This window comes from Equus quagga, chromosome 1 (genome assembly GCF_021613505.1).
Source record: "Equus quagga isolate Etosha38 chromosome 1, UCLA_HA_Equagga_1.0, whole genome shotgun sequence".
NCBI lineage: Eukaryota > Metazoa > Chordata > Mammalia > Perissodactyla > Equidae > Equus > Equus quagga.
Window position 1 is genome coordinate 175,163,758 of NC_060267.1, and position 23,512 is coordinate 175,187,269.

Genomic DNA, 23,512 nt, shown 5'->3' on the forward strand with positions numbered 1-23,512 from the left:
AAATTAAGCATTTAGTGCCAACTGCAGGTACTATAGACTGTAATGAAGGAAATATAAGAGCTAAGGAATAAAGGATTAAAAGCGTAATTATTTGAGGGGCCAGCCCAGTGGCCGAGTGGTTAAAGTTCTGTGGACTCTGCTTTGGTGGCCTGGGTTCACTGGTTCACATCCCAGGTGTGGACCTACTCCAGTCATCAACCATGCTGTGGAGGCATCCCACATACAAAACAGAGGAAGAATGGCATAGATATTAGCTCAGGGCTAATCTTCCTCACAAAACAAAGTAAAATAACATAAAGCAGAACTATTTTAAATATTGTATCTCTCAAGTCTTAAAAGTTCTACATGCCCATGGCACCGGACAAAGCTTCAAAATGAGCTGGTGAAATGTACTAGAATTCCTATACCTCCAATTACTGGAGGTCGGTGTGAATGTAGACCCTCCAGGAAGACTACATCTAGACTAGAAGACAGTCTGAGAGTATATAGAGCAATGCCTGAAAGCTTGGGTGTTTCCCAAGCTCTCTAGAAAAGATCTAATACTTAGTGCTTTATTTATTTATTTTTAAAGATTGGCATCTGAGCTAACAACTGTTCTCAATCTTTTTTGTTTCTGCTTTTTCTCCCCAAATCCTCCCAGTACATAGTTGTATATATTTTTTTTAGTTGTGGGTCCTTCTAGTTGTGGCATGTGGGACACCGCCTCAATGTGGCTTGATGAGTGGTGCCATGTCTGTGCCTGGGATCCGAACCAGCAAAATCTTGGGCTGTGGAAGCGGAGGGCGAGAACTTAACCACTTGGCCACGGGGCCGGCCCCTCAGTGCTTTATTATATTAAAAAAAAAAGTGAAAATAATAGCATATAAAATATTTAAGTATGTTGCATGTAATAAGGGTACACTGCATTTCATGAAACTCTTATTTCACTTATAGAGAAGCAGCCTCATCTAGTGGTTAAGAGCAAGGACTCTGGAGTCAGATTGCCTATGTTCAAATCCTGGCTCTGTAACTCACTGCCTATGTCACCTTGAGCAAATTACTTAAAACTCTCTATTCTTTATTTTCTTCTATCATAAAATAATAATAATTCTACTCATCCTAAAGAATTGTTGTGACAATTAAATGAGTTAATATTTTTTAAATGCTTAGAATAGTGCCTGGCACTCGGTAGTACTTCATAAGTGTTTGTTAATTAAAATAAATAAAATATGAACATATGTAATTCATACTGTAGGCTGCAGTTTAAAAGTGTGAAAGCCACCATTGTAGAGGTCAAGTTCTTAAGGAACTTTTGGATTAGGTATTAACCTGGGGTTGAGCCAGGTGTCCTTAAAGATAAGTGTGATGTGACCATTTTAAGATGGGAAGCAAAAATCTAACCATTTTCTACTTGGCAATTTTTATCACAGAACTATAACCTACTCCACAATCATACCTGTTGAAAGATCTACAATCATTTATGGAACCAAAAAATCTTTCTCTCCCACTCCCTTAACTATCAAAATTATGCTGTTTTCTGAAGAACTGCAAAATCCAATCTTTTCTACTTTAAAGTAAAAGTATTGGCAAAAACGTACTCAGACACTACATCCACTCCCATCTTCGTCATGTAATACGTTCTTTTATATTGTCTAAACTCTGTTTCAAATAGGTCATCATCTTCAGTTTCATCTTCTACATTATCTGGAAAGAAAGCCAGAAAGATAGCAGCCGACAATTATGAATATTCTGTTTTTCCCCCTAATGCTTTGATAAATACATATCAAAGCAAATGCTTATAAATGATCATAGAAATCCGCTCCATCCAATATTACTTAGTACTTAGTCCTTAATATTAATTATTACTAATAAAGGAAAGATGTAAGTATTTTGTAAAAAAAAAAAAAAAAGTCATATATTAAAATACATAGTTTGTACTTACCCTTAGAAGCTACCACTTCTTCTCCATTTGTGTCTAAAGCAGCCCAACATATGGAGTTTTCCTGGTCCTATAAAAATTATAAATCAACACAAAATTAATGGCAAGATATATTTCAAAGTGAGACGTTTAACAGGGAGATTTTTAAAATTGTGAAAATAACTGAATGATCCTTAAGTGATAGATAGTAAAAGTTTATCTTAAAAATAATCCTGAGGGGCTGGCCCTGTGGCCGAGCGGTTAAGTTCGCGCGCTCCGCTGCAGGTGGCCCAGTGTTTCACTGGTTCGAATCCTGGGTGCGGACATGGCACTGCTCATCAAACCATGCTGAGGCAGCGTCCCACATGCCACAACTAGAAGGACCCACAACTAATATACAACTATGTACCGGGGGGCTTTGGGGAGAAAAAGGAAAAAAAAAAAAAATCCTGAAATATTATCTGAACATTTTTAGTTTTATACCACTTGTTTTCTAAAATTATAAATCTTTATTATGTACAACTTAACATTCATGTCTCTCAAAGAGACGTAATAAGTAATTCTCACCAATATAAAAGAGAAATATACTTAATTATGTACGTGTTCCCAAAAGAACCCACTTCAAGAATATGTCATTGAATTAGAGAAAAGTACACAATCAATATCAAATCCTTTCAACTTTAACATTTTTGTATGTCAAATTCTGGGGTACTATTAACCAAAATTTGATTGAATCAAATTATTACAAATATTACCTGTTTTCTTTATCTTTGGGTCTCATCATTCTTATGAATCTGTGATTTATCCTTGACTTCTAAATTCTACTTCCATGCAATTCACTTGTTTTTCTACGGTTCTTCCATCTCATCGCATCCTTCACAGCCTGCCCATCTGGTTTTCTTCCCCGTGATCTCATCCTTTCTCTCTTCTATTTGCTGTTTGCTAATCTATTGCTAGTGACTCTCATTAGTTCTTCCTCCTCCCTTACCCCCATTTCCTCTTCTTCATCCAAACCAGGGCCTCTGCCAGCTTCCTGTGCCTGGGCTATCCCTCCAGCTCCTCTCATTTTCTCAGTGTCTCTAATGTTAACCACAGATGCCTAGAAGACTCATGAGACTTAAGGGCTGAGCTGAGGTGAGTGGAACCAGCGATTATTGATATGTAAACTTTGTGAGTACAGGTTCTCAAAAAGTTGCAGAGCCTATTTTCTCAAGAGAAAAAACACAGAGTAGAATGCAGACTGATTGCTGCTAAGTTTTACTGAGGAAAAGCTAAGCAATTAGAAGGACTGCACTAGAGAAAATGAGGATAGTTGCCCTTCCTGGAGAAAGAGTTATTAGGCTTGAACCTAAATAGAACTGGTATAGCAAGGAGAGTACAGGAACTCATCAATTTCACCAGAATCCAATAATTACGGATAGGCTTGAGAAAAATTTCAGAAGAGGTTTCTTTTCCAAGATAACACATATAAGACATTCTTTGGAGCTTATTAGAGATGCTTTACAAGGTACTAACAAATTCTAACTGATTCTCTTATTCATTTATAGAGCACCTAACATTTCTTAGATATTGTGCTATTAATTACTCTTAACCTAGACTATTTACTGTCTTTTAAATATGATTTTACATATAAATTATTTCTAGGGAAAAATTACCGATCTAGTTAATGTAACATTAAATGCTATAAATATCCACTTTTAAAAAAAGATAATAAATTTTCTGGGCTTTTACATTTAGAAATGTTTTCTACACTTATTAATAGAATGGAAGAGCAAAAAAATCACGAAGTTCTTCAAGGGTAAAAATAAGAAAGTGATTTCTCAAGATCAGATTTAAATGACAGTATCTAATAGAGAGCAAAGAAACCAAAACAATTTTTAAAATGTCCTTAGAGGAGACGAAGAAATGAAAATGAAATGAGGCAACCTCAAAATCATAAGAAGGAAAATCAGAAACAAGGAATATCAGTTTTACCTTTACAGCTAAAAAAATGAAAGGACATCTAAAAAAATGGACACCTTTGATTTTCTCTTTTCCTTGTAGCTCTTGGCTTCTTCTGCTGCGACACCTGCTGCTTCATTGAGGTACTTGTTACCCACTTTGCTTTCAAACCACTTGAGGTCCACAAAAACTTCACTGAAGTGCTCCCGATCAAACTGGACAGAAATATTGAAATTTGTTTAAGAATAATTTAAGTGTATCTGGAAGAATACAACCAAGCTTAACAGAGACTACTTCTGGAGCAAAGGAAATCAGAGAATGTTACTTTTTTATGCACATGGGGATTTCATCTACTACTCTGAAAATTAAAAATAAAAAGTATATAAAAATGATTTAGGTGAAATTATTTATACAGAATGACCAAGTAGAGTAAAATTACAAACGCTTTTTCTTCCGCTATTATGTAATTGATTACTGAGCATTTCTAGCTCCTCTGGGAAAGGAAACTAAAAACTTCTAGTTACTTACATCTGATAGTTTCACAAGGTATTTCTCAAATCGAGGTAAGTTGAGATGCCCACTTTCATTAATATAACCTAGAAGGAACAAAATCTAATTTGTACTAAAAGCTAACATCATTTTTTCTAAATAATTATACAAAATTCTTTTCACAAAATGTTGAATGTTGACATTCTACTAATCAAGGAAAAAAGTCAGTGTTGGACTATATAAGTGGCCCTAGTTTCTATGAACTTGATGTTACTGTAACATACCATACGTAAGAACTGAAGTAAAATATAAGAAATTCTAGGTTCACACAATAATAATCCTCCCACATTTCCAACGACATTTGTTAACAGTTCATTAAACTAAATATGTTTTAGAATCTATCCAGATCATTCATTTGATATATTAACTTGAAAAGAAAAGGATTAATGTCCTGCTACTGTTGTCTCTTTTCTTCAGCATCACCAGCGTTTGTCAATTTCCCAGTTTAAATGGAAAATCTTTCCCTCACATTAAATACTCTAATGCTTATCTATTTAGAAAAATTGAATTTCTAATGCTTATCTATTTAGAAAAATTGAATTTCTATGCTTAAATATGAAAGGAGCTAAGTGAAACCAACAACTTCTGCTGGCTTTCTTAAGTAATTAGAGGCAGAGATTAGTCAGGTATTAATAAATGAGACTACTTAACTCTAGTCATTTTCTTTGCTTGTGAATCACTTACAATTACAATCTCAGAGCTTGGTGCCTCAGACCAAAACAAACCCCAAATATTTTCGTACTTTATGTGCATGCAATAATCTAATAAACTGAGTGATATTTTTAGGGCTAGTGGAATGCTAATTAAAGTAGCCTCAAATGAATAATAAACTTTTCTTACCCCCAAGTTCTGGCAGGATGGTAATATATGTTCCATAAAGAAGAGGCAACGCATCATGATTAATATGTAAATGAGGTAGATGAGGGATAAAATCATTGCCAACAAGAAATCCCATCAAAATCCAATCATCTATTATCCTTTCAATATCATATTTAAATGCAATCTTGTCCTACAGCAAAATGCAGAAAAAAGTCAAAGACTATGGAAATTTCTGCATACACATCTTCTGCATACTCCTCGGCTATATTAATACTTACTTTTAATACTGAAAACTCATAGTCTATATATTCTCTCATTAAAGACAAGTGTAGGAGGTGAAATGTGGTTTCTTCTGGTGCACATACCCTGTAATTAGTCAGATGATCAACACAGAGTTAATTATATTTTTAAGGTTCAAGTTTTAAAATGTAGCAAAGCTTAAAATAAAACATCATTAGAGGATAATTAATTCTTGTAATCAAGGCATGTGATTTACATTACAGCTGCAGGATAATGTAAAGATAAAAATATAATTGCACTTATAATAAAATTCAAAATAACTGGTTTGCATTATGCTTCCTATGGAAGAGCTCTCAGAATTAGGAAAGCCTAAATAATACAAAATACGTGTAAGAACCAGTGGGATCTGGCCCATTTAAGGCTGACCACTAGCACAAAGCATGCAGATAAGTGAGTATACACTTTAAATCCACTGCAGTATAGTCCAAGGCTTCAATGGCAAGGCTCTATCACTTCTTCCTCTTTTCTCTCCCTCACTTGGTATAGAGGTCTAATTCCTGGCTGTTAGCCCATACTCCAAGTTTAACTACAATTAAAAATATAAGCTGACAATAGCATATTAAAAGAATTATATACACCATGAAAAAGTGGGATCTATACCAGGAATGCAAAGATAGTTCAACATAACAAAAAAAGTTAATGTAATACACCACATTAATAAATAAAGGAAAAAACACCACACAATCATTTAGCAGAAAAAGCATTTGTCAAAATTCAACACTCTTTCATAATATAAACATACTCAGCAAAGTAGGAATAGAAAGGAACTTCCTCAATATGATGAAGGGAATTCATGAAAACTCCACAGCTAATATCACACTCAATGGTGAAAGACTGAAAGCTTTCTCCTAAGATCAAGAATAAGACAAGGATGGCCCTTTTCACTATAGCTATTCAACATTATAATGGAAGTCCTAGCCAGGGCAATTAGGCAAGAAAAGAAATAAAAGGCATCCAAATTGGTAAAGAAGAAGTAAAACTCTATTTACAGATGTCATGATTGTATATACAGAAAATCCCATAAAATCCACAGAAAAGCTACTAGAACTAAAAAATGAATTCAGCATAGCTGAAGAAATAAGATCAACACAGAAAAATCAGTTATTTTTCTACACACCAGCAACGAATAATCCAAAAAGGAAATTAAGAAACAATTCCATTTACAATACCATCCCAAAGAATAAAACACCTATAAATAAACTTGACCAAGGAAGCAAAAGAAAAAACCAGAGGCAACAAACTAAACTCATAGGGGCTGGCCCTGTGGCAGAGTGGTTAAGTTCTCGTACTCCGCTGCAGGTGGCCCAGTGTTTTGTTGGTTCGGATCCTGGGCGCAGACATGGCACTGCTCATCAAACCATGCTGAGGCAGCGTCCCACATGCCACAACTAGAAGGACCCACAACGAAGAATATACAGCTATGTACCAGGGGGCTTTGGGGAGAAAAAGGAAAAAAATAAAATCTTTAAAAAAAACTCACAAAAACCAAACTCATAGATACAGAGAACAGACTGATGTTTCCCAGAAGTGAGGAGAGAAGCAGGGGTGAAAGAGGTGAAGGTGGTCAAAAATATAAACTTCTAGTTATAAGATAAATAAGTCCTGGGAATGTAATCTACAGCAAGGTAACTATACTAATAAAATTTTTTTGAAATAAAAGAAGAGAAAAAAAGGAGGCAAAAGACTTGTATACTGAAACTACAAAATGTAGCTGAAAGAAATTAAAGAAGGCATACATGAATGGACATCCCATGTTAATAGACTGGAACACTTAAAATCAAGATGTAAATACTACCCAAAGGGATCTACAGATTCAAAGCCATCCTAGCAAAATCCCAATGACGTTTTTTTCATAAACAAAAAAATCTGTCCTAAAAATTATTAATCTCAGGAGACCTTGAAGATCCAAAATAATTCTGAAAAACAAGAACAAAGTTGGAGGTCTCACCCTTCTTGATTTCCAAACTTACTGTAAAGCTACTGTAATCAAAATACTGTGGTATTGGCATAGAGACAGACATACAGACCAACGGACCAGAATACAGAGCCCAGAAGTAAACCCTTGCATATACAGTCAAATAATTTTTGACCAGGGTGCCAAGACAATGGAGAAAAGACTGTCTTCAACAAATGGTTTTGGGAAAACTGGACACCCATGTGTAAAAAAATGAAGTTGGATCCTTACTTTACACCATATACAAAAATTAACTCAACATGAATTAAAGACCTAACTGTAAGAGCTAAAACTATAAAACTCTTAGAACAAAATGGGAAAAAGCTTTATGACACTGGATTTGGCAATGATTTCGTGGATATTAAACTACAAGTACAGGTAACAAGAGAAAAAAAATAGATTAGACTTGGTCACAATTAAAAATTTTGTGGGGCCAGCCTGGTGGCCTAGTGATTAAGTTCAGCACACTCCACTTCGGCAGCCTGGGTTTGGTTCCTGGGTGCAGACCTATACCACTCATCAGCAGCCATGCTGTGGTAGTGACCCACATACAAATAGAGGAAGACTGGCAACAGATGTTAGCTCAGGGCCAATCTTCCCTAGCAATAAATAAATAATTAAATAAATAATTGTGCATCAGATGATACTATCAACAGAGTGAAAATGCAATCCACAGAATGGGAGGAAATATTTATAGATAGTCTATCTGTTAAGGGATTACTATTATTAATTCAATTCATGTTCTTCCTTCCAACATATATGCAGTATGATTTACCTTTGTGTCTTCTTGCCACCAAACCGAACCTCTTCTCTTAAAAGAGAGAAATGTGCCTCATGACTTGTTAATCCAAGCATAATCTGTGGAAAATTGATTAAGAGATGTTTCTACTTTCTTATTTTTTACAGTATCAAGTTCACAAAAGCAATTCAACAAGAAACATTTCTATACAAAGAAGAACATGCTTATCTAAGGAAAATAAAGAAACAATGTATTAGTACATTAAGTATAAAAATATCAAAACATGATCCATTTATAGGCCATGAATGGGGCAGAGTGAGTGTACTTTTCTAAAAAAATAATGTTTACCTTAGATTCATGACCTTTATAACGGCCACTCTGCGCCCCCTCCCCAAAATACCCCAAATCTTCTCTTGGTTTTCACACCTTTTCACTTGCCATGGGGGGGGTGAATGGGTAAGAAATTAGAGGCAGCAGCTTTCCCATGAAAGAAGAATGTAGGACTCTTCTGGAGGCCAGGATACTTCTAACATATGAAAACTCAGAAAAAACTGGAAAAGGGCATTTGTAGTTAATTTTCTCACATAGTATTCTAATCTCCAAAGTATGTCAGTCTAGTGAGACTTATCAACTAACTGCAATGTATATTGTTTATTTTATTTCAATCCTGATTCAAACAAGACAAAATGAAGCATTTATGAAATAATTGGAAAAAAGAGAAATCTAAGTGGTTATTTATATCTTAAACAGTGATTATTAATTTTTGTTTTATGTGAGATAATAGCATTGTGGTTACATTAAAAAAAAAAGCTTCTCCTTTAGAGGAACGTTACAAAATATTTACAGACTGAATGATACAATGTCTGGGATATGCTTCAAGAATCCAAGGGAGCAGAAGAAAGGAGATGGATGGTTAGAGATATGACTTGAAAATAATTAAGTTGGATGAAGGACACAAGCAGGCTCATTATAGCATCTTCTCTACTTTTGTTTATGTTTGAAAATTTCCATAACAAAAAGTTATAACAAAAAACATCTAGTAAAGTTATTTAGGTCATGGCGTTATCAGATCAGGTGGTCTTAAAAGTTATATATTAAGCATGGGGGTAAAAAGGGCCCCTGACCCTGACCTCAGCAAAGTATTCACAGCACTAAGGTCAGTTAGGTGTGAACACTAACTATAACGACCTGTTGATCATAAACTATGGCAAAAGCGCTCACTTTCCAATTAGTTTAGAACTTTGGTTAACGGCAGAAGAAGCAATCATTAGTGTATCTCCAGTATTTGTTTCCATAGCCAGAAAGCTTCTCAGATAAGACTAAGATATTTAACTACAATGGCATAAGATTATAATAACAATAAACATTATACCTACCAAGTCAGCATCTAAACCATAAAGACAGTGTCTGGTGTTTGGATCATGATCTGGCTTTGCTTTCTCGGATCTGATAAATTCCATGATTTTATGCTCTCCTTCTCCGGGAGTCTAAATATAATGTTTAAAAAAAAATGCCATAAAATGCTATGATTCAGAACATTAAATTAAAAAAACTAACTCTTTAAATAAAAAGAGATAATAACCTCATGGCCTGAGAAGTAGATGGTAACTCCTTGCCACGACTTGTCTGTAGAAATTTTCATATTTACAAAATACTTCAGATGTTCATGTAACCTGGCCATGAATTCCGTCCCTATAAACACAAAGTTTTACAAAGTTTAATCTGAGAGAGACATAAAAACAGTGAGTTGCCAACGACAACAAGAAATTCAATCTGAGTGTCCAAGGGAGAGTTGGGTAAAAGATCTCCAAAGGACATGGAAAGCTCTCTCACTTAATCTTGAAAAGCAAGTAATGTTACACCTATCCCTAGCAAATATCACAACTGTTGCTAATTTCACTGGCACCCTAAAATGAAGTTAACATCAGATAAAGAAAGTCAAGGAATGTTACTACTTCCTCAGGACTATGCTTCAAATATTTTCACACAAGGGCAGAGTTTCAACTCTCTAATGAACCTCAATCTTCTATTTCCTCTGCTGAATTCTGAAGTTTTTTTTTTTAAAGCATGCAGCTTCAATCAGATTAACAATAACAACCAATACAATAACAGCCAATAATAACCACAACTCTCATTATCATTACTACTGTTAACCTAGAAAATTATTATTAATCTGGAAACTGAGTCTACAATGACTACGTTTTAGGAAACGCCTAGAAGGTCAAGAGTCAAAGGCAATACAGTCTTAAATCACAACCAGGATGAAACTGGTTATTAAATTAAGTAATGAGTGATTAGGGCACTTAATGAAAGAGAAAATTACCATAGTTAGTAAAGAGTTCATAAGAATGTAAGATTTTAAGATTTTTTTTCAAAGTAAAGGATTATAACGATAATCCTTAGATAAAGCCCTATGAAGTACAGAGCACATTGTTGCATATAAAACTAAACAAAAACCTGATAAATTCATTTATCCTTAAAGTCACAGAAATCTTAACTGCCTTTGAGAAGAACAGTGAGTGCTCTGGACTAGGAGAATGGGTTTCTTGTCCTGAATACAACAAGCTTTAACTTGGGTAAGCAGCAACCTCACTGAGTCAATTTCCATACAAATAAATGGTGGGAGTAGTATGGGTCTTGTAAGTTCTTTCTAGGTCTGGAATTTGGTGCATCTGGGAGAATCTTCAGCTGCTCTTATCATCTGCAAATCCCTACAGTCTTCATAGGAGCTCTTATGACCAAGGTGACCAAATCATCTCATGAGACATAATTGGGAAAACAAAGCAAATGAAATCCTAAGGACAAAATAAATAAGAGTCTAAAAAAGAAAAGTGCATTTGAAAAAAAAAATTACATTTACATTTTAAATCTCTCAGAATTTTTCTCTCAGTGAATTTACCTGGTGTAATACAGTTAGAATCAAATCTGGCCTCGGTAGGAAGAGTTTCTCCTTTTTCTATTGCCTTTTTAATTTTGTCTTCTGCCTCCTTTGCTGACCTGAAACGTTAAGGAAAAAATATCTTAAAGTTTCTGGAAAAAAGCAGATGTCTTTATATAAAGTAAATTGCTATTTAGATGCTTTTATAATTAAAATACTAATTCATCAATTTTAAGGCTCAAAACATAATACAAGTTTTGAAATGATTATAATTGATAAAGATGAGCCTCCAAATTGTTTTTATTTATTTAAAGAATTGTTTTTTTTTTAGAGGCCAGCGGCTGGCATAGTGGTTAAGTTCGTGTGCCCTGCTTCAGTGGCCGGGGTTCATGGGTTTGGATCCTGGGCATGGACCTACACACAGTTCATTAAGCTATGCTGTGGCAGCATGCCACATACAAAATAGAGGAAGATTGGCACAGATGTTAGCTCAGGACCAATTTTCCTCATTGGAAAAAAAAGAAAGAAAAAAAGGATTAAGAGTTTTCAGATAAGGACTATAGAAGTAGAACATTATAATAGTAAAAAACTGAGACAGAACATTACAAACACTTAGTATAAAGTAACTGCCTTCTTATCACAGTTACACAGCAAATAGATTCTAGAAACAAGCTAAAAAGTATAACATTAAATGTTCATTATATGTACTACATTTAATAATAATAGCAAACAAGAAGTGCCTTATTAAAATGATCTCTAAGAATATTATATAAAAAGTTATAAAATTATAATGTATATCTTTGGGTTTTCTCATAAAGAGTTAAAATGAAGGCCTAATAAGATTAAGATGCCAATTGCTAAAATCATCGCATTTTTGAAGCAACAGAATTCACCAGGAAGAACATGAGTTTTAGAGTCAGACAGACCTAGGCTTGAATACAGGCATCCCGATTCCTGTCTGGCCTCTCCTTACCCATCTTTGGCACACCAGCATGCCACACAGCACACAACTCAGGAAGCTCTGCTTTATGTCCATTTTCTACAGCCTTGCTACTAGCTCTCTCTACTGTGCCTTGTGGAATTCTATTTCTTTGATAAACAAACTCTTCTTCACATTTAAACTCTCTCTCTTACTGACCTCTTCAATGTAACTAAAATTTTGAAGAAATCAACTAATTTGTAATCTCGCCAGAGAAATCCATTCTTTCTTCTTTTCTCTCCCTCCTTGTTTGATTGAACAAATGATTATTTAATGTTATTATGTGAGAAGTTTTTGGGATATAACAAAAAAGAAATGATTCCTGTTCTCACAGAGCTTATATTCTACTGCAGAGACAGAAAAACAGCCACAGTGCTTAATGTGGATGCAATACAGAGAATGTTCAGGACAGGGACAATGTGGGACTATTAAAGCAATCTAGGTGGAAGATTATAGTGGCCTAGGCTGAGATAGAAGCAGTAAAGATGAAAAGTAAATAGAGATGACAAATTTAAGAGACTAGATAATCAGGACTTGGATGTGGGGAATGAGGAAAAGGGAGAAGTCCAAACTACTCCTGGATTTTTGAGTTGAGCAGCTATTTGCATGGTGTTGCCATTCACTGAAATAGGGAACAGAGAAGGAAGGCAGTTTTGAGGCAGAGATTAGTTCAGTTCTGAACACGTTAAGTCTAAATCGTATCTGTGCTTTCCAAAAGGAGATATCTAGCAGGCATTTGGATACACAGGAGCTCTGGAGAGAGATACCCACCAGAAAGATAAATTTGGGAGTCATCAGTATAGACACAGTAATTAAAGTCATTGAACAAGATCATCAGGACTCAAGATAGAGCCTTAAGAAACACCAATATTTAAGAAAAAAGCAGATGAAGAGAAGATAACAAGGAAACTAAGAAAGTATGGCTAGAGAGAGCATGGTCACGTGAAGTTGAAGGAAAGGAAGTTCAAGAAGAAGGAATGGGGCTGGCCCGGTGGTGCAGCAGTTAAGCGCACATGTTCCGCTTCTGCAGCCTGGGGTTCGCCGGTTTGGATCCTGGGTGCGGACATGGCACCGCTCGGCAAAAGCCATTCTGTGGTAGGTGTCCCACATATAAAGTAGAGGAAGATGGGCATGGATGTTAGCTCAGGGCCAGTCTCCCTCAGCAAAAGGAGGAGGATTGGCAGTAGTTAGCTCAGGGCTAATCTACCTCAAAAAAAAGAAAGAAAGAAGGAGTGGTCAACATTGTTAAATAATGTAGATAAGTGAAGTGATATAAAGATAAAATTATTCTTTACACTTAGCCATAAAGAGTCTATGTGTAATCTTTTTTTTCTTTTTAAGAAGATTGGGAAATAGACAAATGATTCATGATGGAGATTTTTTTTTAAGGTATGCTTTTCTTTTGGTGAGGAAGATTGGCCCTGAGCTAACATCTATTGCCGATCTTCCTGGTATTTTTTTTTCTGCACAAAGCCCCAGTACATAGTTGTATATCCTAGTTGTAAATTATTCTACTTCTTCTATATGGGATGCTGCCACAGCATGGCTTGATAAGCAGTGTGTGGGTCCGTGCCCAGGATCCTAACTGGCAAACCCCGGGCTGCCAAAGCAGAGTGTGCCAACTTAACCACTCAGCCACGGGGCTGGCCCCCCATCTGTAATCTTATAATGAAGTTTCAGTGGCCTGGTGGGACAAAAGCCAGATGGCAGTAATTTAAAAATGAGTAAGAGATGCAGAAAAAATATGAATAAAGATTATGAATGGAGAAACAGTTGCTGTGGAGAATGAGAAAAAGCCGACTGGGGGATTTGGGAGAAACACGGAGCACTCAATGCCAGCACAGTATTTAGTAAAGGCTTGTGATGGTTATGGTGGATTGGCCCTCAACATCCACTCCATTCTCCTAGATTGTCTTCTGATACTAGAGAGGTTGGAAAGCTAAAAAAATTAAACTCTCAGGCTTCCCTGTAGCTAGGTTTCTGGATTTAGATTTTTGTTAGTTAGATGCCTCTATCAAAGGTTTGGAAAGTGGAAGTGTAGTGAAGTCTGCATGACAGTTGAGGCACCGTGTTTGTGGGGCGTGTGTCTTTCATAAATAGTAGAAGCGATCTCAATATTCGGGAGCTTTGTAGGTGCTGAGAAGCAAGGTGCAGGGCATCCATGTTTTCTGGTGCAGATCTAGCAGGTGCACTGAGGCTCTAGAGCTAACAGATACAGCAATGTCTTCTTGATTGCTGAATTGTAACTAAAGTGATGTATTCTTGGAGCTACAGTTCAGGCGGTAGCTTCTTAATTCCTGAATCACAGCTAAAGGAATGAATTCCTGGAACCACCTGTTCTGGTGGAGGCCTCTGAACTCCTCCCCTTCCAGAGCGTTGCAGTAGTAGTCCCACCTGGTGGGTCAGTTCTTTGGTGGTGTTCTGAAAGTCATTCTTGAAGGCTCATCTAGATTCCCACCCTTTTGGCTCTCACAATGATTTTTATAAGCACCTAATTGTCTGTATTATTTTAAGCCCTTTCTGCTTAAAATAGCTAGATTTCTATTACCTGCAACTGAACACTGACTGATACACTGGGCTTATATAATCCTTTCGCAACACTAGATTTTCTAGCCCAGCAGCTCCTCAAAACTAGTTTAACAAATACCAGGTGAGTCTGGTAAAAATAGTATCCAGGGCTCAGTTTTGAGAGATTCAGATTAAGTAAGTCTTGGGTGGTACTTGAAAATCTAAATTTTAGTAAGAGGTGGTCCTCATCTTCAAGGATTGCACAGTCATTCCAGTATCTTTAGTATCTTTTCTCTTTTGGTATTTATATCAGCACTTTCTACCATCCTTTCCCCATTCTTACTGCTAACCTTCTCCAAGGTAGTTTCCCACCTTCCTTGATGATTTCCACCTCTGATTCACAGGTACCCTTTCCACTCCTTTACCTGCCATTGTGATGAAATGACTCATTATGCTAACGACCCATCAAACATGCTAGACTCATGCTTTCTTCCCTTCAGTTCCAACAACCCTCCTAACTTTACTTCTGCTAGTCATAATGAGGATGCAGCATGCTCTCATTGCTATTTAGAAATATTCCACATGTCCAAGATTTTGAATTTAAAACCCTCTCTCTGTGTACAACCTTTTCTCATCCTTTTACTTGTCCTACTTCCCATCTCACACACTGGGCTGCTAATATCTTGAGTATCCTAAGTCAACTCCCTTCTCATACTCCATCAGTCACCTTCTAATCTCACTTGCCTTTCTGCCCAATCTGGACCCATGCTCAATCAGAGCCAGCTTCTAGCCCAGGGTTTCGGCATTCAACAAATGTCTGTTTAACTAAATTAAATGTCAATGATATTCTCATTAGAACAATCTCTCCGTTCACTCTGAGGTTCCTTAGCTCAGGGCAGACTACCATAGAAGCTTTCTTTACTACTACCATTTCCTAATTACCAAGGAGAAGTTTGAAAAATTTGGGACAGAGAACAAGAGAGTAAGTTTATACAGCCCAACATATGCTTTCAGAAATGACACCTCACTTGAATTACTAATTCATTTACTTGATTGATAAAGTATGACATTCCAAGTACGGGATATTTCCATTTCTGGGGGAATTTAAGCAGAGAATATGAACAGAAGATGCATTGTGTTAAGTCAATCATCTTCAAAATAATATATTTTATTACTCTAAATAGGATTCAAAAATAAACCATAAATGTTTTACCTAAAACGCCTCCCACGCTGCTGGTTCATTTTTGCTCGAGGAGCCACACCATCAACAGCCATAAAGAACACTTTCCTAGGTTTAATAATTCGAAACAACACCTCCAAGTAGTGAAAAATATCAGTAAAGATTTTATCATCTGAAATTCTGAAGTGAACATCATCATCATTAGGATGGGAACACTGATGTATAATTCCATTCATATCTAGGTACAAGTTGTCAAATTCAGGAATCTAAAAAACAAGGAGAAATGATCCAGATCATTATTACAATCAACCATGGACATCTAAGCAGCTGCGAAAAGCAGCTGATAAAAAACAGGATATAGGCATATTCTTATTACATAAAAATTGAGTAAATAATCACAGCTGCATAAAGAAAGTAAAGAAAAAAACAAGAGGAATTGGTACGATGGAGACATATTCTGTGTTTATGTAATGCACCAATAGCTTGATCAAATTTACCGTTTGGAAATTATCTACTTTTTAAAATAAGATAACCCAGGAAAACACTAAATAAAGTGCTTGGTTCATTTGGTACTCAAAATATTAGTTTACTTTCTTTCTACTATTTGACATTAACTTCTCAAAGCTTCAATTTCCTCTATAAATGGGTAACATGATGCCCATTTATATCAAAAGGCTGTTTGTACATGGTCATTAAAAGGTTTTACAGATGATTTAAAGCCGTATTTTATATTTGGTTTCACTGAAACAGAGTCAATGATATGGTTATAGTAATTTAAAAAGCTTAGATTATGCCAAGTGATTTAGGAAACTTTGAAAACTGATTTCTTTTTGATATGTGGATTAAGTAATTTCTACACTTTGGCTAACAGGTATCTACTGTTATAAGAAGGCCTCCATGGTGCCGGCTCTCATTTATTCTTCCTCTATTAAATGATTGTGAGCAAGTAAGGGGAACACTACTGTAATACACACACACTAACAAGAAATGGAAATGGGTACAACTTAATAGTGACAATATCTACTATAAGAATTTTAGAGTAGGCTGCCTTACATACTAATTAAAGAAACATTTTGAATTTTCAAACATAAAAAAATAATGCGGGGGCTGGCCCCGTGGCCGAGTGGTTAAGTTCTCACGCTCCGCTGCAGGCGGCCCAGTGTTTTGTTGGTTCGAATCCTGGGCATGGACATGGCACTGCTCATCAAACCATGCTAAGCTTTGAGGCAGCATCCCACATGCCACAACTAGAAGGACCCACAATGAAGAATATACAACTATGTACCGGGGGGGTTTGGGGAGAAAAAGGAAAAAGTAGAATCTTTAAAAAAAAAACATAATGGGCTTTCCTTGCAGAAACTTAATGAAAACCATCTCTGAACAATTATTCAAGTTTTACCATATGTACAGGTAACAATACATTTTCCTATTATTGAGGAAATGGCATGCCTTTGAGTTTTGGGGGTGAAAAGTTTTCACCTTTGAATCAATGAGCACCATAAAAATATATTTATAAAACACTCGTTTATACAGAATTGTACTAAGCACCACATAAAAAAAAATTTAAATGCCCTTATTGAGTAATATGCTCAACTGAAAAGACAATTGTGATCCCGAGGTTTAAAAGTACATTCAGGGGGCTGGCCCCGTGGCTGAGTGGTTAAGTTCGCGCGCTCTGCTGCAGGTGGCCCAGTGTTTCGTTGGTTCGAATCCTGGGCGCGGACATGGCACTGCTCATCAAACCACGCTGAGGCAGCATCCCACATGCTACAACTAGAAGGACCCATAACGAAGAATATACAACTATGTACCGGGGGGCGAAAAAGGAAAAAAATAAAATCTTTAAAAAAAAAAAAAGTACATTCAGGATTTACTATTTCAAGTAATCTGAAAACCTCAATCAAAATCTCAATGAGGGGGGCTGGCTCGGTGGTGTAGTGGTTAGGCTCATGTGCTCTGCTTTGGTGGCCTGGGGTTCACGGGTTCAGATCCCGAGCACAGACCTACACACTGCTCATCAAGCCAAGGCGTGGTGGCATCCCACACACACAAAAAAATGGAGGAAGACTGGCACAGATGTTTGCTCAAGGACAAGCTTACTTAAGCAAAAAGAGGAATGTTGGCAACAGATGTTCGCTCAGGGCCAATCTTCCTCATAGAAACAAACAAACAAACAAACAAAAAATGTGATTCTTTTGAAGGAGTAGGACAACTTTACAAAATGATTGCAAAGATTCCCTAGGAGAATAAACATGCCAAGAAGAATATTAAAAGGAAGAGTAACGAAGGAAAATCTGCCCTATATTACATTAAAAATTATAAAACAGCTTGACTGAACTAAATAGTTTAGAAAGTAGTCCAAGTGTATTTGGAAATTTAGTATATAAGAGGCATTTCAAAGCAGTAAAAGAAAGGGATGGGGCACCTAGCTATCCACGTGGAAACAAAACAAAACTGTATCTTATCTTATCACAAAATAAATTCCAGAAGAATTAGAAATTGTAATGTGAGAAATGTACGTTAAAAAATTATATACAAATATTTTGGTAATCTTAGGGTGGGGAAAGCCATAAACCATAAACCAAACAAATGGTGGCATGGGATATCTACAAATGTATTTTTTTAAATCTATAGCGTTAAAAAAAAGTGCCATAAACAAATTCAACTGAAAATGACAAAATACAGGGAAACATTTGCAAATTAGGTAAAGTCAACATTCCTAATATATAAAAATTTCCAAATATAAGAAAAGGAGCAAATTTTAAAAGCATGGAAAATGCAAAGCAATGCAAAAGAAACACAAAAATCTAATAAACATATGAAAAGATGTTCAACATCCCCAAATGTCAAATTAAAATAATACATCATTTTCCTCATCATGCGCAAAGATTATAAAGACTGATGTTACTCATTACTCTTAAGGTTTTGGGGAAGTGCATATATCACATTAAAAGCAGTATCTTATTGCTTAATGAATATTAAAAGCAGTAGCTGCCATTTCCTAAGCACTTAGGCATCAAACATTTATATTTATTCTCTCACTTAATTATGATAACAACCATAAAAGAAATATTTTGGTTATCCATTTTACAGAATAGGAAAATCACAGAGCTAAAGAAGAGAGAGAGCGATGGCATTTATACCCAATAGTCTGGGATGGGAATATAAATTGGTGTCACTAATATGAAAGTATATATCAATATTTAAAGTGTGTATATCTTTGACTCAGAATTTCTACTATAGACATTCACCCTTATCCATGGGGGATATGTTCCAATACCCATAGTGGAAGCCCAAAACCATGAATAGTACCAAACCCTATGTACGCTATTCTTTCCTATACGTACATACCTGTGATAAAGTTTAATTTATAAATTAGGCACAGTAAGAGATTAACAACAATAACTGATAATACAATAAAACAATTATAACAATATACTGTAATAAAAGTTATGGTAGATCTTAGCAACCTCAGCATACAATTTTTTTTCCCCTTCATTGAGAACTTTCACCTTTTCAGTTAAAGGAAGCACTTTACAGCTTCTCTTCAGCATATCCAAATTGCCAGCATCCCTACTCTCGCACTTTGGGGCCACTACTAAATAAAATAAGGGTTATCTGATCACAAGCTCTGTGATACCACACAGTTGATCTGATAACTGAGATGGCTATTAAGTGACTACTGGGTGGGTGCCGCGTACAGGGTGGATCAGCTGGACAAAGGGATGATTCACTTCCTGGGCAGGAGGGAGCAGGATGGCAAGAGATTGCATCATGCTACTCAGAACAGCAAGCAATTTAAAACCATGAATTGTTTATTTCTGGAATTTTCCGTTTAATATTTTCGAACCTCAGTTGACCAAGGGTAACTGAAACCATGGAAAGTGAAACCATTGATCGGGGGGACTACTGTATTGGAAATTTATTCTGAGAAATAACAGAAATGTGCACAAAGATATAAGTACAAGAATATTCACCACAGTATTGCTCAGAAGAGATAAAAAAAGAAAACAATCGAATACAATGGAATACTACAGAGCCATTACAAATTATGATATAGATTCACATTTGGCATGGGATGTATATAACACATACAGTCAATGACAAAAGTAAGTTACAAAACAGCAGGTATATTATTATGCCATTTATAGAAAATATTTATCTACATGTGTATCTGCATAGAAATGAATAAGCATTCGTACTGCTTTAAACTGCGGTTAAGTATTAACATCTTAGTATCTAATTTTCTCAAAACACTAGTTTCTTTTTGTTAGTATAACTTTGTATCCCACTTAATGTTGTTGCAAAATGCCTTTTACATAGACAATATATATTTGACTGTTTAAAACAGCTGTTAACAATTCTTTTTCTTGAGTTATTTAATACTATTTATCTTAAACAATCCTAAGGTTTTGTTGCTTCAATTCATTTTTTTATATTCTGTTTTAAAATATACTAATATACTATGCATATTTTAATAAACTATTTGAATATATAATGTTTTTACATACTGTGTATGTTTTAGAGATTATATAACATGCTATAGTTAATAAATTCTCTCACTTGACAAATATTTACTGAGGACTTAATATGTTGTAACACTGTGCTTGATGCTAGGAAATACAGTAAATACACTAACACAGTGAACACAGTAAAGGATAAGACAGGTAAGCTCCCTACACAAGAGTAAACACTTTAAAACGGAAATGCTAACTTCTGTTCTGTATCATTGAAAATTTAGGTTTTTCATAGCCAAGAAGCAATTTTCAGCAAAGTGCATAGAAGACTGGTTTGAAAAGTGCGGGCTCTAGCATAACAATGAATGCACTGAACAGTGTTGAACTGTACACTTAAAAAGGGTTAGGATGGCAAATTTTATGTTATGTATATTTTACCACATTTTTAATAAAAAAGTGCAGGCTCTAGAGTATGCATTATCAACAGGAACAATATGGCTCCCGAGGGGGCCAAAATTGTTGGGGGGGATGATTTACATAATGAAATACCCAGTACATAAAGAGACAGACAGTATAGCTGTGGTATTAAATTTCCATGGGGGTAGGGCGGGCAGGGGGCGAGAGGTGGTGATTAGGAAAAAACCAAGTCTAAAGAGCCGCCTGGAGGATGGGCAATAACGAAAGAAGAGGTTAAGAGAGACTGCTCTAGAGCAATTCTGCTTGGTTTCAAATTCTGCTTCAACACTTACTTTACTAGCTAATGTAGTAAAGTACTTCGGGTAACTCATTCTTTTTGTGACTCAGTTTTCTCAGCAACAAAATAGAGCTAATAGTACTAGGATTGCTATGCTTAAATAAATGAATGCATGTAAAACACTTAAAACAGTGTCTAGTACATGGCAAGTCCTGAACAAATCTTGGGTATTATAACAGCAGTCTACCGGATTATAATCTCAAAGAGAACTACATATACTCAGACTTTATCATCTCAGTTGGATAACCTTTGTTTTGTTAAGTTTTCATTGGATATGTATGTTCTTCATTAGAGCTTAATCTCTTTTTTTTCTTTTATCTATATTATTTATTCATTAAATCAGCAAACATTAACTGATCAACTACTATGTGCCAGACACTGTGCAAGAAATAAACCACATAAGAAACAGACTGTTCCTGCCCTTAGGTATAATAGTTAGGGAAGACAGACAGGAGTAATGCAATGTACCCTTCTTCACAAACCAAGGACTGGTACAGTAAGTATGAGAAAGTCAAAAGCTTTGAGGAGAAGACTCAGGAGGAGGAGGAGTCTGACAGATGGAAAAGAAAAGGTCTTTTAGGCAGGAACCACAGGAACAAAGGCAAAGAAGCATGAAGTGCATGTGTCTGGGAAATGAGTAGGTTAAGAGAACCACAGCATAGGGATATGTGGGAAAGCAGCAGGTGACATAGGAAAGATAGTGAACTTTCACATCACCAACCACCTTAGAGGCCCTGCTAAGGAAACTGGCCCATAGTGTGCAGGTAATCTTGTGGTTTCCTAGAAGAATAAATGTTACTGGTCAGAGGTTTTTATTCTTCTCCATCCACCTCCTGTAACCAGGACATTGATTAAGCACATAGTAGATGTGCAACTTCCTTTTGGATTTTCTATTTTCCTTTTGTATTTTATAATCTTTCTGTAATCTCCACATTCTGGTCTAGTCTACTGTCCTCAACTTTAAGGAAAGTACCTTTCTTTTAAAGCAGGCAATGTTTTGCTCGTTTTGCTTTATTATTATTCTTATTTATCTATTTATCTATTTTGCTTAACTTCTTCCTCACTCCCAGTCCTTCACCAAACAAGAAATGTGCTTACAATAATATAACGCTAGCACCAAATATTATGTATCTCTGTATTCCTCAATCTTATGGTACATAAGCTTTAAATTCAATACAGATTTATGAAATAACTGTAATTTTATACAGTTATAACATACTCCCACCAAACTACTGAACCACTCCATTAAACTAGGCATTGAAAATGGTTCTAGGTGTCTAATTTACATATTTAAACATGAACAAGTCTTTTTTTTTTAAAGATTTTATTTTTCCTTTTTCTCCCCAAAGCCCCCCTGGTACACAGTTGCATATTTTAGTTGTGGGTCCTTCCAGTTGTGGCATGTGGGACGCCGCCTTAGCACAGCCTGATGAGTGGTGCCATGTCCGCGCCCAGGATCTGAACCTGCAAAACCCTGGGTCGCCTAAGGGGAGCACAAACTTCACCACTCGGCCACGGGGCCGGCCTGCATTATCATCCCTTTTTTTTTTCTGCTTTATCTTCCCAAACCCCACTGCACATACCCCCTGTACATAGTTGTACATCTTAGTTGCAGGTCCTTCTAGTTGTGAGACGCGGGACGCCGCCTCTAGCCTGAGGAGTGGTGCCATGTCCTCACCCAGGATCTGAACCCTGGGCCGCCGCAGCGGAGCGTGCGAATTTAACCACTCGGCCACGGAGCCGGCCCCTGCATCATCATCTTTTAAGTACTGCTTGAGAGAATAGCTGGTAACCCTTTGTAACATTTGCTTTTTGTTGTTAACTATGAGAACCAAATGTTTTTTGAAAGATATCACTTTAATGAATCAAGTTTTAAACCTATTCTTAGTATTGTCATAAAACTGCCTTAAAGAACTGATTTTTGTTCTTCAGTAACAAAATTCCTCAGGATGGAGAGAATCCAAGATACTTTCACCAAACCAAATTCTGTACCAGAGAGCACAGAGTAAAAATATTACTGAACAAACTTTGTATTATTAAGTCAGTCTGAATAACAATCACAATTTTTCACTTTAGAGATAAACTGACTGATGCATGGCAGGTACTCAAATGTTTGTTGAATGAAGGATCCAGGAAAAGCCAAAGCTATTTGTCTCCATTTCTGCAACGTACTAGTAACCTTTTTTACCCTCTTCTCTGAAGAAATGTCTCCCTAAATCTAACTCAAACCATGTTTCAAATAAATTAAACTACCATGTTGGACTTTTTGGTAAGCTCTTCCTCAAATACCATATCTGATTGTAATCCAATAAACAATCTTTTCTGGAAGTTTAACCCTACCTTCACGCTTACAGTACTTTTTAAAGAGATGAAACCATAATTTAAAGCCAGCATGATGGTGTTCACTGGATTATTTCCCCCCACTATTAATACCATGCTATCCATCATAACTAATTCAATTAACTATACACATTTCAAAGCTGGTTTTTTTTTTCTGCAAAATATAAAATGGACAAGAGATTTGATGAAATCATTAAATGTGACAAATACTAACCTG

The 23,512-nt window shown here is 36.0% G+C and overlaps 1 protein-coding gene across 1 annotated transcript in view; it reads right to left on the minus strand.

Moving 5' to 3' along the window:
- The window catches only part of XRN1 (5'-3' exoribonuclease 1), a 113,494-nt gene that overhangs the window by 88,454 nt on the left and 1,528 nt on the right, over positions 1 to 23,512 (minus strand). Inside the window, 11 exon segments of the mRNA XM_046681041.1 lie at positions 1,578 to 1,683; positions 1,922 to 1,988; positions 3,916 to 4,053; positions 4,367 to 4,434; positions 5,228 to 5,396; positions 5,485 to 5,572; positions 8,236 to 8,318; positions 9,576 to 9,686; positions 9,782 to 9,891; positions 11,099 to 11,196; positions 15,778 to 16,010. Coding sequence (XP_046536997.1) covers positions 1,578 to 1,683; positions 1,922 to 1,988; positions 3,916 to 4,053; positions 4,367 to 4,434; positions 5,228 to 5,396; positions 5,485 to 5,572; positions 8,236 to 8,318; positions 9,576 to 9,686; positions 9,782 to 9,891; positions 11,099 to 11,196; positions 15,778 to 16,010 — 1,271 coding nt within the window.